We start from the raw sequence: 15,679 nt of genomic DNA, 5'->3' as shown, positions 1-15,679 counted from the left end.
GAGAGAGAGAGAGAGAGAGAGAGAGAGAGAGAGAGAGAGAGAGAGAGAGAGAGAGAGCTGGTTACAGAAACTTTGGAGGCAAAGGGTAGCTACAAAGGGATTTGATGTGGCACAGGAAACTTTAAAGCTTGGCGCATTCTCTGACATCTTCCCATCCACATTTTGTGTTTTGTGCATGAGGAATCTAATTTTTTTTAAAAAAGACATAGTCATATATAGTCCCAACAAAAGAATGAATTTAGAACGAATGTGTGTATTAAAGTTAATACATTTTATCTGTAAAACTTGTTAAAAAACTAAACATTCCTTTTCTCAGTGATAGTTTTATATTTTTAAAGCTATCTGTCTATCTATCTGAATTTAATCTTTCAAAATTTAATCTAATATTATATATATAAGTTTAATCTTTTTAAATCACACACATAAGTTAAAGTTTTTAAAGCTGCATCAATTGTTACTAGCAACAGAATGTTATTGACAAAAAAAAAATGTTTTCAGTAAAAAGTGTTACTGACATATTTTCCTTTATCTTCAGCACCTTGTACTCTAACAAGACAAAAACACACAATAAAAAAAATCTGATCTCCCCCTTTCCTCCCCCAAAGACTCTGCCTTCCTGGCTATACTTACAATGAGATTCTCAGGTACTCTAACAGTGAGCACACTACACCTCAGAAGCTGATAATGATGTTTATTCTCAGTCCCTTGCAGTAGATAGATTTCACGGTACCAAGGATTTGACAAAGAAAATAGTTTCAGTATCTTCAGCTTACCAGTGAAATAGCTTGGAATCTTTGTAGATGCATTAGTTACTCTTGTCAAGTCTGTGGTATGTCCTACTGTGTGTTTACAAAATTCCCATGAAAATAGTCTTTTACTTTCACTTGACCTATGGAAGCTGCATTTATTACAGAAGTTAAGTCCCAAATTGTTAGCCTTTTCAAGGGCAAAAAAATTTTCCAAAACAGTATTTTCCCCAGTTTATTCTGAAACATGTTACTATAGTTATCTACTCTGTCATGTAAAATAGTATAATATTACTGTGTAGCATATTATGGCAAAACTATTTTGAATTTGTGACTTTTAAGTGGTGGCTTCTGCCATGTTGGAACTAGAGTACTACTGTGCCTAGGTATATTTTTTTGTCCATCTCCCACCCTTGACTTTGATCTTGGTTTCTAGAACTGCAAGATTAAATGATGGTGTCTTTAAAGGACTTTCCAGGTTGTTTTGTTGCTGTTGTTTGTTTGTTTGTTTGTTTTTGATTCAATGACATTGCAGTATCTGATGGCTATGTGCTGAAAGATTGTCAAGGGTTGATTTATAAAGTACTTTTAGAACTTGAAATTACAGTTTACTACATCATGGCTTTTGTTCTGTAAAACATGCAATAGACTAAACAGCTTCATGATTGATAACCTCTTTACTGATTTATATTTCTTTCCACCTGCTTCATAACTTCCTGAATGCCCCTGGGTTAGAAGGCTTGAATTGCTGATTGATCAATAGGTCTACAACTGCTTTTGAAGATGGGCCACTACTTCATACTGGTAGACCTTGTTTTGACAGTTCAGTGAGATATGAATAATTAATTTCTTGTTGTGCACTGAAAATATGACTCCCTTGGATGCCTTAATATGAAACAAAGCTATTAATATAAAATCGTTATTTCTAACATTTAGTAGAAAACCTACCTGTTGAAAAAAAAATCTGTTGAGGCATGTCATTTTTTGTTGCATTATATTTTAGCAATCTAACTTGCTTACAGTGGCATCAATATAGGTTACCAACAGAGACAGATGCTCAGGGCACCCAGTGACACAGAGGAACATTTGCACTACCAGCTATGGTGAAAGAATTCATAGAAGACATGGTGTTGTGCACCTAACCTGTTCACCTCACATAGAACATTTAGTGTCCTTGAATACTTTCCTCTCTGGTATCCGTAATCCACAAAAATTCATGAGGAGTGTGATGCTCACACTTCCACCTCCCAACCACACTCAAGTCACTTTCTATGCAAACCTTTTGCACCAGGTCAGATTCAGACTCCCCTGTCCTTTGGCTTCTGAAACATTAGAGTGAGGTACTGGTGAGGGAATGAAAGGGCTGGAACAAAGAGATCATAGTCAATCCATCCCCTGCCTTCTGTCCCACTCTGGTCTTCCAGGATTACAGAGCCTGATTCTTGACTTGGTCCTTCCAACACTGTCTCTATTCTGAAAAATGGTCCCTCTCCTTTATAGCAATGGCTTCCTATTTTGTTAGTGGCCTGAAGTACATCAGTGTCTTATGTAGCTTCACCTTGGTTCCTCCCAACTAATGACCACTAACCGTGCCTCTTATAATCTCAATTGGTCCACAGTAAAGTGGATTTTATTTCCTTCAGGACTCCGACACAACTGTCATCATGCTTCTGATATCAGAGAGACATGAGAAGTTTACTCCAGTGCCAAAGTCCTTAAATCCTAGATCCCACTTCCTGAGGTTAGATAGATGTGGGTAAGAGGGAAACAGAGTCTCTGTTACAGATGTTGGCTTAGAGATTGAATACGAGGACCACGTTGTTAAATATTTTGGAAACTCTACAGCAGATACGTAACTGACAACTAAAATAACATGACACAATTTGGTGTCTGCACAAAATAGAGAAGTTATGTCCGCCTGCCACCTTAACAGAACTAGCAAAATGTTTGTTAGCACTCAAGTTGCATTTTCTCAAGCTCCCAATTAAAATATTTGCAAATATACTCCACGCAGGGCAAGGCATACCTTTAATTCCAACAATTGGGAGATAGACACAGGCAAATCTCTGAAATCAAGGCCAGCTTCAGGTTAGCCAGAGCAGTACAGTAATTCTTTATCTCACACATTTATTAAGTCTGTTTTATATTGATAAGCTTAGGACAAGATGGTAATATTGATGAAAATAGTGACAGATCTCAAATAGTACAGTAATGTGGTTGAGACCATGGTAAGAGACTGTCTCCTGTGGGTGCACTGTTGAGGTCTGAATATTTTCATCCTGGCCTATATAATTGCAGTGATATTTTTAGACAGTATAAGTGCAGCATAAGAGTTTTAGCTCACTATATGCTCATTGAAAAACCATTTGGACCACATAATCTGACATCCAAGGGGACACTTAGTTTTGAACGCAGTAAACTCAGTAGGGTGGGGAAGGGAGTTGATAAGGAATATTCTAGTCAACTTGGTGATTTATCTTCCTAGAAACTAGTTCCTTTAAAATAGCCTGTACAGAAGGGCTGACTTTGTCAAGGCTTACTTTGTTAAGGTTACTTATGCCTTTTACCATTGATGGTCTCTATAAATATTCAGCTATTTGAGATGTTTGGATGCATATACCCAATAAAATTGAACCAGGCCCTTTCACAAAGCAAACTCAAATGTAAAACTAGTTTCTTGAGACTCATGAAAATCTGGGACAGTAAACTGAGAATTTAACACATATGTGAAAGGAAGAATGCCAATTAAAGTACGGTCTGTTTATCCTATCACTAAGAAATGGAAATTTCCCCATAAATCCCCTCTGGGCTTCCTACATTTGGCTCTTATCACTGCCTAATGAGGGTGTTTTTATGCCAATTAGAAAGACAGCTAGTGTGGCTTGAGGGTGGAGGGGATTTGGGATCATAAGGCTTCCTTAAACCTGCTTCTGTGTCAGCTAGAAAGCCAGGAAGACAAGGAATTGTCTCTCAGCACCTCCAACAATAAATGAATTCAGCATCTAATTTTATTTGAGTACATGTTTGACACTGATAGCAGAGAAACTTTCAGGATGTGTGGTATCAATTGCATGTTGAGACATTCTAACACTTCTTAGAAGTTATTATGATCTCTTTGGTTTGTTGGTTTTGTTTTGTTGTGTTTTCCCAACTTAGCAGAAGTATTTCTTCTTGCTGCAGCCCAGGACCAAGGAGTGGGATGTTGCATAGGAATACCTTCAGAAGGGCACCACCCTCACCCCGAAGTCGACTGGGTGGTATTGTAGGACCAGCATATCAACAACTTGAAGAATCAAGAATTCCAGACCAGGATACGATACCTTGCCAAGGGTAAGTCTTATAGCAAGGGACTTACATGGGAGACTATTAGAAGTCTGACACTAAGTTAGTATATATCTGTTTTGTTTTGTTTTGTTTCATTTTGTTTTGTTTTTTTTAAAAAGATGATGATGAAGAAGAAGCTTTCTGGGAAGCTTAGAAGTACTAAAATATACTTTTATCAGTAAGTTAGGAATTTAACTCTCTGCTCAGTAGTATGGACAAAACCCTAAAAGAATATCCTTCAACATAAATGAAGTATCTACTTCTACCCAGTATCCTTGAATCTGGGGGGTTAGGTAAATAATAAAAGCAGAAAGTCACAGAGAAAATTTCAGAACTCAGATGTCTTTATTATTCATGTTATGGAGGTATGAGATATGGAGGTATCAGGGAGTTTGAACACCCTATGTACTGCATACAGTGCAAAAGCACCATGTCCTCCAGGAGGCACCAACACACACAGAGCTCAAGGCATAGAGAGTGGGTTGAAAGATGGATCTAGTCACAACTATGCTCTTGGTGTAACTCACCCACATATACGTGGGGTAACTTATAATTAAAGTTTGATCTCTGTCCTTTACATCTTGTGTCAACTTCAGAAAACTTTGTCATCTGAGCCTAAGCTTCATGTGACCTAAGGCCATTTCATCAGATAAAAAAGAAAGTACTAAGAAACTTAAGGTTTTTTCATATTCACAGAAACAATGCTTGCAATAGTGATTATCATAATGCTACCATTAACTTCAAGAATCTAGATTTACTATAGGCATTTGCAGAATCAGGTTCTAGTTGTATCTAGAAGTTGACTTTCTGAAAGAACCAGGCTGGGATCTCTGCAGTTTTTTTTTTTTCCCAAGATGATTGTTTGAGATTACTTTTTTTCTTCCAGAGACCATAGCAGGAGCATGTTGAGCTCATAATCTTTACATTTCTCTTTTCACCTAGACATGGAATAGATGAACGGTAGTCCTGTCTGATTAAGTTGCACATGGGTTTCGTTATAAAGAACAATTCCTAGGAGATAGGATGCAAGGAGATGGGACGGCTAAGTAATCAAAAGTGTGTAATGAAAGTGAAGAAGTGGCTGGCAGTTTGCTTGGCCTTACCTGTGAAAAGGGGGTTTAATTTAACCGATACTGACCCTCTTTCATAGGACTGCATACATGTACATAGCCTGTCTTCCCCTATGGTGAATATTAGAATGGGTGTCTAGAAAACCCTTCTTATACTGTATTTTTTTTCCTCTTGGTCACTACCCTGGCTCTCACCCACCATGTTCCTGATGTAAGGATGCTCAGAACCTGAGGCAGGTTGTAGTTTGAATCACAAATTCACAGACCTTGCAGAGGTCACAGTTTTCATTTTCTGCCTTGTCTTTTCCCTTCTGGGCCTACACGGTTGTAACTTTGTGTTGGCTCAGTCACTACTGGCTTGGCAGTAATCTCTGTAACTGGCTGGCCACATGCCTTTTTTCTGTGTCATATGGACCCAGTGTTGTTAAATGTTGACTCTGTAAGCCACTCTGGCTTCAGCACAGTAAGTCTTAGGGCACAATCTCATTGTCAGTTCTCAAAAACAGCTATTTTCCACTCCTGGGGGACTGACTCTCTCCTGGGACTGGAAATGGGGTTGGTAATAGAATTTCCCAGCTAACATTCTTCAAATCTGCCCTTAGCCTGAAAGGGGAGTAAATGAATTTGGAAGAACCATCAGCCATCTGGTCCTGTTTACCAAGCATGTGGTTGTTGTCTGCTAAATAGGCCTCATGTATGTGGCTTCTCTCTGTGGTTGGAGTATGTGCCGAGCTTGAACCCATTGCCTATTCTAGCACAGCAGCTCTTAGAATGGGGTAGATGCAGACTGAGCATCTTTTTCTCTGACTAAAGCCAGTCCCGGTAATAATGCCCAAAGCATGGTAAACCAACAGGCAAATAAAAAGGAATAGATTCAGAGTCGTCAGATTAACATGCTCCAAGTAGTCATAATCCAAATCATACTTAGTTCCCACCTCAGCTCGGAACCAGGTTGACCTTACTTTTGATATTGGTGAATGCAGGGAGGATAAGAAAATTTTAATAGCCATTTCAGAGTGGCACTATGAATTCCTCATGGTGTCCCATGAGAAAAGGTGAGATTGTGTCTTTTCTTTCTGACCAAATCAACTACACAAAGGGAAATGGATGTGCTAAAGACACCCCAATGGCTGATGATATAAGATGGACTAGCTAACTGTAGGGATGGACATTTCTTCAGACCACTACAAACTGAATTGCTCCCTAGGAGGCAACTAAACAGCTGCTGATGGTGTATGCTTTTAATCCCAGTACTCAGGAGACAGAACCGGGTATGTCTCTTAGTTCGAGGCCAGTCAGGTCTACAAATGGAATTCCAGGACAGCAAAGACTACACAAAGAAACTCCATCTCAAAAAACAAACAAACAAAAACTGGAATAACAATAAAAAAAAGAGTCAACTAGAGAAACAAAGTCTGTGGCCCTGACCCACAACTCACAAGAAGTTAAACAGACACTAACAATTGCATCTTCGCTCATATGATCAAAGGGAAAAGCATAATTGTGGCTTCTGATTTTTTTTCCTGAGGGGTGACAGGGAGTGCAGTCCAAATGAATATTAGCAGTCAGTGGATGATTTTACTATCAAACTATTAAAGAGTTGTTGAAATTCCATAGAAGCAGAATGCTGTCTGACTAGCTTCTTTGTCATAATTCCATCTAGAAATGTAGATTCTATTTAAGCATTTACTGAAATATCATAGCTAAGACCCCTCAGGGCAACCCTAGGAAGGATCTGAAGGTCACTTTGTGCATCTGGTGCAAGAATATAGCACAAAAACACGGTACAAGTTATTTCAGTTAAACCCTACACGTACCACCACCCCAATGTACCCAAGTAGTATGAGAGATTATATTTTTGTTTTGTTGTGGTGTTGAATGCAGTACTGTATTGCCCAAAGATTGGACTTCCACTGATTTCTATCACCAGCCCCCTATATGTTTTAAGGATTTGGATAAAGACTACCATTACCCAAATCATATAATGGCATTGGTGACTGCAACCATGTTGTATTCAGAATTAAATCAACCTTGGAAAACTGTCATTCTTTAAAACCCACCTTCATGCTATAGCAGGACTTTAGATTTCCCTTACTGCCATGTATGTGTCCAGTAGCTGGTTCTGGAGAGGACACAGAGTAGTTAACTTCAATTCCTCTCTCCCATCTAAGTCCTTAATTCAGAATAAGGTTGAATAGGTGCACACTTGAAGTTTGGCACTAATTGCCTTTGTTGACTGATCATGTCACATTGGTGAATCACTGTGGCAGTTAGTTATAAACATTGTCTAAAGTATTTAACACTTTATAGATAGTATTTACACTTCTGTAAGACTCTGCTGGTATTATCACATTACTGCTTATTAGATTCTACCTATAGATCTACACTGATGACATTGATGTAGATATAGTATTATTCTAGCCAGAGTTCTTAGCTCTCTTTTATATGTAAATATATGCAAGGCATATTTTCTGTACATTTCTGTACATTATGGAAGTATGGTACCAATGACTAAACAAGTGGACCAGAGAGTTGCTCCTTTCTTTTATTGAGATTGGCTCATGGATTAGACCTTTAGAATCTGATTTTCTTTCATACAAGTCACAAGGATAAGATCCCACAAGGAGTTTTCTTATGCTTGTCTATATAAAATTAAGCACCCCAAAAGATGTTATAGACCAGTTTACATTAGGATATCCCTTCATTAGCTGGTTCTGATTTTTATAGTGACAATTGCATAGTGACAGAAGGACAATTACAGAATTTTTCTTCTGTCACTAGTGTAAAGGTGCAGCTTGGGACAGGTCTTATGAATGCCCCTTGGAATTACCTACTCACTTATCACATAAGAATAATAAACTAAATAGTGTTTTATTTGATGTAATTGGATGCAAAAGTAATTTTTCAAGTCACCATGTAAATGTTAGCTGTTATGACTGATATTAGTTAATGCACTATAAAAGACTCCGCTCCTTGGAGATATATTCATTCATTATGTGTTCACTAGATCAGAAATTATTGATGACCAACTCTTTGTAGATAGACTGAGGAAAGACATAGCTACTGCCCACCCTTTTATACTAATTCTGGTGAAACTGCTCCCACTGACCTCACAGTAGAGATTTCTTCATAGCTATTCAATATATTTTGTTGCAACTATCTTTTACATGTATCTAAACAATTATTTACATTACAATATACGCCAAGAAAATTAAATATATTTCATGGAAATTTGTTGTTTAGCATAAGCTTACATGTTAAGATTTAGTATTTAGGAATAACTTACTAGAAGTAGAATAAAATCTACCATACAGGGCTCCCAAAGTCCTTTTCATGATGTCTGATACACATGTTTCCTTCCTGGAAAGATAAAAGGAAGAAAATCAGGAGCCCCAAGCAGTTCAGAACTCAAGATTCTGCAATCCTTAAGTTACACATATTTACACACTGCTGTTTGTGATAAGCCATGGCCATACACCAGTACCCTCTTTCACTGTTGGGACACTGAAAATACTACAGGGTTGGGAGGATGCTTCATGTTCCCACTAGGCAGGCCGAGGGATTGGATGTGCGGGTGTTTGTCCTGCGGTTCAGCAATGGGCCAGCAAGGCAATTCCTACAGAGCAAACTGCCAACAGCCATCAGGTTCACATTCCATGTGTACAGCAGACGCTTTGATGACTACAATACCTGGATGGGCAAAAATAAGCTTCCTAATGACCCCTCATGATGGTGACCACACGACTCTACAAGACAGACCGAGGGCTGAGAGGGTGGCTAAGCTATGCGTGAAGTGATGCCATGGTCGTGTCCTGTTTGTCACGATGGAAAAGGCCACGCTGACATGCTCAATACCCATTTACTTTGTATTCTAGGATAGAGGTCAGGAAGACTATATCCCACCTGCCTATACAGCTGTGGTGTGTTGAAAGACCCCTGGACTTAAAGTAAGAAGATCTGGGTTTGAGTCTCAGTCTGTCCCTTATTTTTTTCTGTGTGACCTTGAGCAAGTCACTTCACTGACCTGAATTTCAAGTTGCTGTCCGTGGGAGCGTAGTATCCGTCTAATGGGGTTGCTGTGAGGAGTCAGTGAGATGGTGCATGTGGAAAATGATTTTTGGATGGTATGGTTCTCAGAGGCACAGTGGGAGCAGTGATGTGACTCTCTTTCTTTTATTTTCAGGTATGTGTCCAATGGCTTAAAAACCCAACAAAATGCATCAATAAATATGCAACTGCCTTCAAGAGAGACAAACCCCTATTTTAATAGCTTGGATCAAAAGGACCTGGTGGGTTATTTATCCCCAAGGGCCAATTCTGTGCCCATCATCCCGTCGGTGGGTCTAGAAGAAACCTGCATGCAAATGCCAGGGATTTCTGACGTCAAAAGCATTAAATGGTGCAAAAACTCCTACTCCGCTGACATTGTCAACGCGAGTATTCCAGTCAGCGATTGTCTTCTAGAAGAACAACAGGAAGTGAAAATATTACTAGAGACCGTGCAGGAACAGATCCGAATTCTGACTGATGCCAGACGGTCAGAAGACTTTGAACTGGCCAGCATGGAAACTGAGGACAGTGCTAGCGAAAACACAGCCTTTCTCCCCCTGAGTCCCACGGCCAAATCAGAACGAGAGGCACAATTTGTCTTAAGAAATGAAATACAAAGAGACTCTGTGCTAACCAAGTGACTCGAGATGTAGGAATCTGTGCATTCTATGCTTTGCTCAACAGGAAGGAGAGGAAATTAAATACAAATTATTTATATGCATTAATTTAAGAGCATCTACTTAGAAGAAACCAAATAGTCTGCCACCCTCATATCATAGTGTTTTTTAACAAAATATTTTTTTAAAGGGAAAGAAGCATTTCAGGAGGGATAAAGCTTACTGCTAAAGCTTTAGGGGAGAATTCTGAATCCAATTTCAGTTCGTCCTTACATTGTCCTCTTTAGCTCTTGGAAGATTTGGCCATTTCCAACATTTGGTCCCATAATGCCAGTGTCTATATGGAAAAGAAACTGGTGTTCTCCTAGCTTCAAAAGGATGAAGTTTATTCCAAGGGCAGATGTGCCAGTTGAGCAGATAGTCCTGGCCATTTGGCTCTTCAGTTCCAACCCCTAAATTTCTATTCATCAACGCTCTCTCTACAGGTTATGTCATGTCAAGGAATGTAGTGCTTTGTATTTGATTTTCAAAGAATGGCAGGAAAACATGAGTAGGAAAGAAGACAGAAAATAGAAGTAATCTGGGCAAACTTAGCTCCTCTCATGCACAATGAGAATTTGAATTTGAAAGCACAGAACCTCAGAGGGAGGTGTGAACTTATTATAGGAAAAGAGACAAAATGACATCGTCGTATTACTAAAATCTTGCTAATAGAAATGTTTTTCTTGGAGAGTGTTTAGAAGCTCTGAAAGGGCACGTGTGTGTGTGTGTGTGTGTGTGTGTGTGTGTGTGTGTGTGTGTGTGTGTGTGTGCACGCGTGCCTGTGTGCACATGTGTGAGGATGCAAGTGTTGTGGGCTTACTCACATAAGCACATATGCTGGATGCACATGTGTCCCCTGTACGTATGTGTGTGCATGTGTGTGTGTATTAAAGCTTGCTAAAATTTGTTCTGAAACATCAGGGAAACTAATATTCAGAAGAGATTTCCCCTTTAAGATCTTTTCACTTTAAATTTTCCATTAAATGTAAATTTGGTTAGCGAGTTCTTGATCCAAGGAAACTTGCATGGTGGGGTCTTATAAAACTCTTGACAATGTCTAGACCATTTTCTGATGTGAATACTATTGCAAAGGACAGCCTTTGGCTTATTGATATCAGCATCACAAAGCAAATTAATGGAGGATGTGGTTAGTTTGAATCATTTACTTAAATTACTGACACAAGCCAACCATCAAATTGACAGTTGACTATTTTATTTCTTGTCATCCTCATTGCTAATTTACAGCAAGTCTGCTCTGTGTAGACAGAGGCATTGGCTTCTGTAGTTAATGTGGAAGGGATAAGTTGTTGAAAACCACAAATACCAGACTATTCAGTTCACAAGCAATGCCCCCAAACAACAAATTGTGTTGTATGTTCATTTGGAATAAAGCAATATTTTTACCACTGCTAAGGTGAACTGAAAACTTCTCCTGATGATGTGTCTGTTTTATTTTCCCTTATTTTCATGGGGCATTCAAGGAAACTAGTGTTCACATATCCAGTCTTTATCCAATTATTGGTGGTGTTGTTATGTTTACACTGTTTAAAATAAAGAGGCACAGTATTTGAAAGTACATACAAGATTGCTTTTACTGTAGTTTTGGGAAAACTTGTTTAAAATTTCATCAGTTTCTATCTCAAGCAGAGAAAACATGCAATTCTTTCTTGAGGTAAGTTTGTGTTAAATATCTTGCAAATTTTTATATGTGAACACTCATTGATATCAGATAGAATAGCATCTAGGGAAAAGAAAGAGCATTAAAAAACTGATCAAAAGGGTTTAATAGGAAACTGAGGTCTTGGATGTCGAAAACCCAGTGATGAAAACCTACGTTGTATCTGACAAAAGTTGTGTGGGATCATTTGTAACTATTAGCATTTACTTGCTTTGAGTAGAGCAGCAAGATTGTTAGCATTTTCAAACATTGTAAATTTTGAATATGTTTCTTGCTCAACTTAGTTCCACTTGAGAACATTTTCTATTTATGAAAATCTTAGATGGTTTTGTAGGTCTATAAAATCCTGAAAGTTGAGCATCTACTGGGCTATTATGTTGTTATTTATCATAAGTGTGAAGTGAGGACACACTGGTGTGTTAAAGTCAACTTTGTGGGATCGTATGGCTTTTTGTTTTTGTCGTTTGCTTTTTGGTTTTTTTTTGTTGTTGTTGTTCTTTCTTTCCTTCTTTCTTTTGTCTGTAAAATGTTAAATTTCGTTCATCCAGAGGTTCCATTCATCAAACTAGGAGTTCAGGTACTCTGAGGACGTGAAGTTATTGTACAAAAAAACAAAAATCAACAAACAAACAAAACTGCACTAAGATCAATATAAATTAAGTCCCAATATAACATCTTACTTTAATAAAGACTGCATATCATATGATTATGGTACAAACCTTTCCCCCACATTCTAAAAATAGAAATTATCAGGCAAGTTCAACAGCCATGTTATGGAACCTTTACAGTTATTAGTATTTTCTGAATACTCAAGATAAAATTATCCACAGAAATAGCTACTTATGGTGGTTACCATGGTCTTTGTTTCCTTTTGAAACAGGAAGCACTCCTGCAAAGTGTCTAAGTTCAATGGGCACATCTTAGGTCACCAGCTGACAAGTGTTCCTTGCAGAAAACACTGAGACTTTCTACATAAATATGATCTGGCAAATATCTGAGCCATCATTATTTTGTTCCTCAAGCTCATGTACTTATTAGGCCATGGGAATTTCTACTCCATACCTTTGAATTTGCTTCATGTCCCTTATCTTTATTGTGGGAACTGATATTTGTAATTAAATAAGCAACATATACATCATCAACTGGACTGAATATCACCCATTATATTTTTGCTTTGAGTCATTATTTTCTGGTATGTGTTTTTTTATATAACAAAACATTTTAAATTACTGGTAGCTATTGTGGAATATTGTTGTTGACCAATCAATGTTACTAAGGTAGAACAGAGATTATGTTGGAGAGTTAGCATCTGGTTTCTCTCTTCCTATGTATATTAAACACTCGCTTTCAGACTCTACTGCAGTATCTACCTTGCTGTGAATTAGGTGAATATATCATACATCCAGTGACTCACATCATTTCTAAGTAACAATAGAGGAGGCATAGAAGTCCACTGCTCTTGGCCCTTCACACAGTAGTTATATAACATGCTGACCAAAAAGAGTAAAAGGGCCATACAGACTTCAGAATACTCCCTGAGTTGTGAAGTTAATAACTACAATTTTAGAAGGGTCCTGGTGCCCAAAGTTGAGGCTGTCAATAACCAGGTCTCCACCAGAACACATTCAATCCTTGCAGCCACTACCATACACTTATCTTGCCATATGGTGCTATAGGAATAACAAATCATTAATGTGTGTGTGGTGGGGGTGGGATGATCTCTGACTCCCGCCCTGTGGACCTAAGATTAAGTGCTAAGAAATCTGTCTCAAATAAGTATATGGTATACCTAAGAACACAGCAGGTGGGGAGGGGTTTTTATTTGACATTTTGGTATCTGGGAAACATTTTATATATAAAGAATAATTTTTATTATTATTCAATTGTATAGCTTCAGTATAGTGTTTTCAACAGATAGTATGTCTGTGCTGTTTGTATCTTGTCTTCAGAAATTCAGTCCTCATTTCAGGCAAGACTAGTCTAAGGTTTCTAGACTGTTCTCAATTTTATAAACACTCAGTTTGCCCTGGAAAATTATGCTTTCAAATAAGCTTTATCTCTTCCTTTTTTTTTCCCCATTCTTTCCCTTTTAAAGAAATACAGAGGGTAAAGAACATTCCCCCTCTCTGATTTATACCATCCATTTTCACTCACCTGCTCCTACTGGGACTATGCCCGTAATATAAATATTAAATTCAGGAGATTACTTGGATATCCTTGTCTTCTCTTCATTTGAAGAACACCAAGTGGTTACTTCATGCAATGCCATGAAACCTTCATGGCCAGACAAATGACAACGGTTCATCAGACAACCATTTTCAGTTCATTCTCCTTAGTCAAATGGGAACATCTTTGAATTAAAAATTTCACAAAATCCAATACCGAAATATGTTAGATTTTTCTCTTAAATTTACAATTAAATAATGGGTGTAAATGATTACTGTCTCTATTTGTATAATTGTCTCAAATGCTTTTTTTTAAAAAATTAAATATATTCTAACAATGCCTTTGACCTGTGGTAACACTGAACTCTCTGGTAAGGGCAGAGTGTTTAAGGAGAGCAAGGCACGCTATTCACCAATGTCAGACACCCAGGTGAATTCAGTGACAAAACGACCATACAAAGAGTAAAATAGAGTGCAGTCTTCTTGCCCTTTGATAGTAGTTTGTCGTGAATACCTGTATTGATGTGTATTATTGCCAAAGAAAGAACTGTGTGAAGAGAAACAACCTGGGTTTGTTAAAAATGAATTAGACATACATCTTTGTGAACGTTTCTAGCTTGCAGGTAGGAGTGGTCCCTTGACCTCACCTGTTATAAAAGGAATGTGATGATGTATTTCATCTTTTTCTTTAGTCAAACATCTTGTTCTCCAGTTTTTTCCAGATTTTATATGATCATTCAGCATTGTTTGTATGTAGTCCGTGCCTATGGATTTATCTCACAAAGTCTTACAAAAGTCTTAGCCTATGTATCAATCAATAAGATTGGCATGTGTAACAGCACATGTCATGGATTAATAGGGTTGTTGCTATGGTTAGACTTAGGGCAACTTTACCAAGATCGGGAGATGAAGATGGATGGCCAAGAAACATGTGATTCTGAAACTTTGAGAACCACAGGTCAAACTTTGCTTCACATTTGTCTTAAATGAAATGTGAGAGTTTTTCAATAACAGAGCAAAGCTTCACCATACCAGGCAGGAGAGCATAATTGTGTCCTTCACTTACATGCATACTATACAGATGCATTTGTTATAAAGAGTAAAACATATATATTGATGCTCTCAAGTATTTCCATCTCATGTTTTTTGTTTGTTTGTTTTGAGTTAAGAGTATTGCCATGTGGTACAGGAGATCAGTAAATATACAATCTTCTGCCTCAGCTTACTGGATTTGATTATAGGTGTTTATTACCATACCTGGTACAATTACAACTTTTAAAAATAAATTCTCAAAAATTGAATAAAATTTTAGTAGACACTTTTCCATTAAGGTTCAAAAATAATCCTAAGGTTGAGGGCACCAAAAAGCAGTGTGTACGTACTGGGCTTTATTTACAATTGCTGTTTTGACAAATCAGTACCCAGATATGCTTCTTCAGTACCCCAATATGCTTCTTCAGTACCATCCAGACTAGCACTGATTCTTCTATTTATAATTTATTTTGGTCAAGAACCCATGAAGTCTAAATTCTTTCTGTATTCAATAAAACAATGAAAAATGTTAAAATTTTTGAGTCAAAGACATAAAATTCCAGTTGTGTCGTGATTTTAAGTCATAAGGATTCTATGCAGTAGTTTTACAAAATCAAACTTGGGGGAACCCACATTCGTTGAACTTGATTTTGATATATTTAGAGGTCTGATGAATCACTGAGGCATCTGCAATATATTCTACATCTATAGCATATACTTTTTACAGTAAACAAATAAAAGGACTTAAAACACTACATGCACACAGAGCACTAAGCCTTGTTAAATATCAACTCCAGGAAAACCTTGGATGAAATATCCCTCATTAAGAAATGCATGTGGCAAGAATGTGTTCTGGTTTTCTCTGATTTTTATTGTTTAAAACCTGCTGTTGAGTGATATCTTGTCAACAAAAATCTATAAGGGAGATACAATTGTTCAAACAGAAACAAATGGA

General features: G+C 37.7%; 1 protein-coding gene across 2 annotated transcripts in view; it reads left to right on the top strand.

The window, feature by feature from the left end:
* Nrg3 (neuregulin 3) overlaps window positions 1–13,948 on the top strand; it is a 1,055,513-nt gene extending 1,041,565 nt beyond the window's left edge. The window contains exons 8-10 of one of the 2 annotated variants that reach the window (XM_021203112.2): window positions 3,927–4,076; window positions 9,016–9,087; window positions 9,324–13,948. In XM_021203112.2, coding sequence (XP_021058771.1) covers window positions 3,927–4,076; window positions 9,016–9,087; window positions 9,324–9,831 — 730 coding nt within the window. In that variant the 3' untranslated portion in view covers window positions 9,832–13,948. The remainder of the gene's footprint in view (window positions 1–3,926; window positions 4,077–9,015; window positions 9,088–9,323) is intronic. The other variant, XM_029541389.1, reaches the window with a different exon arrangement.
* Window positions 13,949–15,679: the final 1,731 nt, after the last annotated feature.

This window comes from Mus pahari, chromosome 8, assembly GCF_900095145.1.
Source record: "Mus pahari chromosome 8, PAHARI_EIJ_v1.1, whole genome shotgun sequence".
NCBI classification, from domain to species: Eukaryota; Metazoa; Chordata; class Mammalia; order Rodentia; family Muridae; genus Mus; species Mus pahari.
This window is presented reverse-complemented; position numbering and strand designations above follow the sequence as displayed.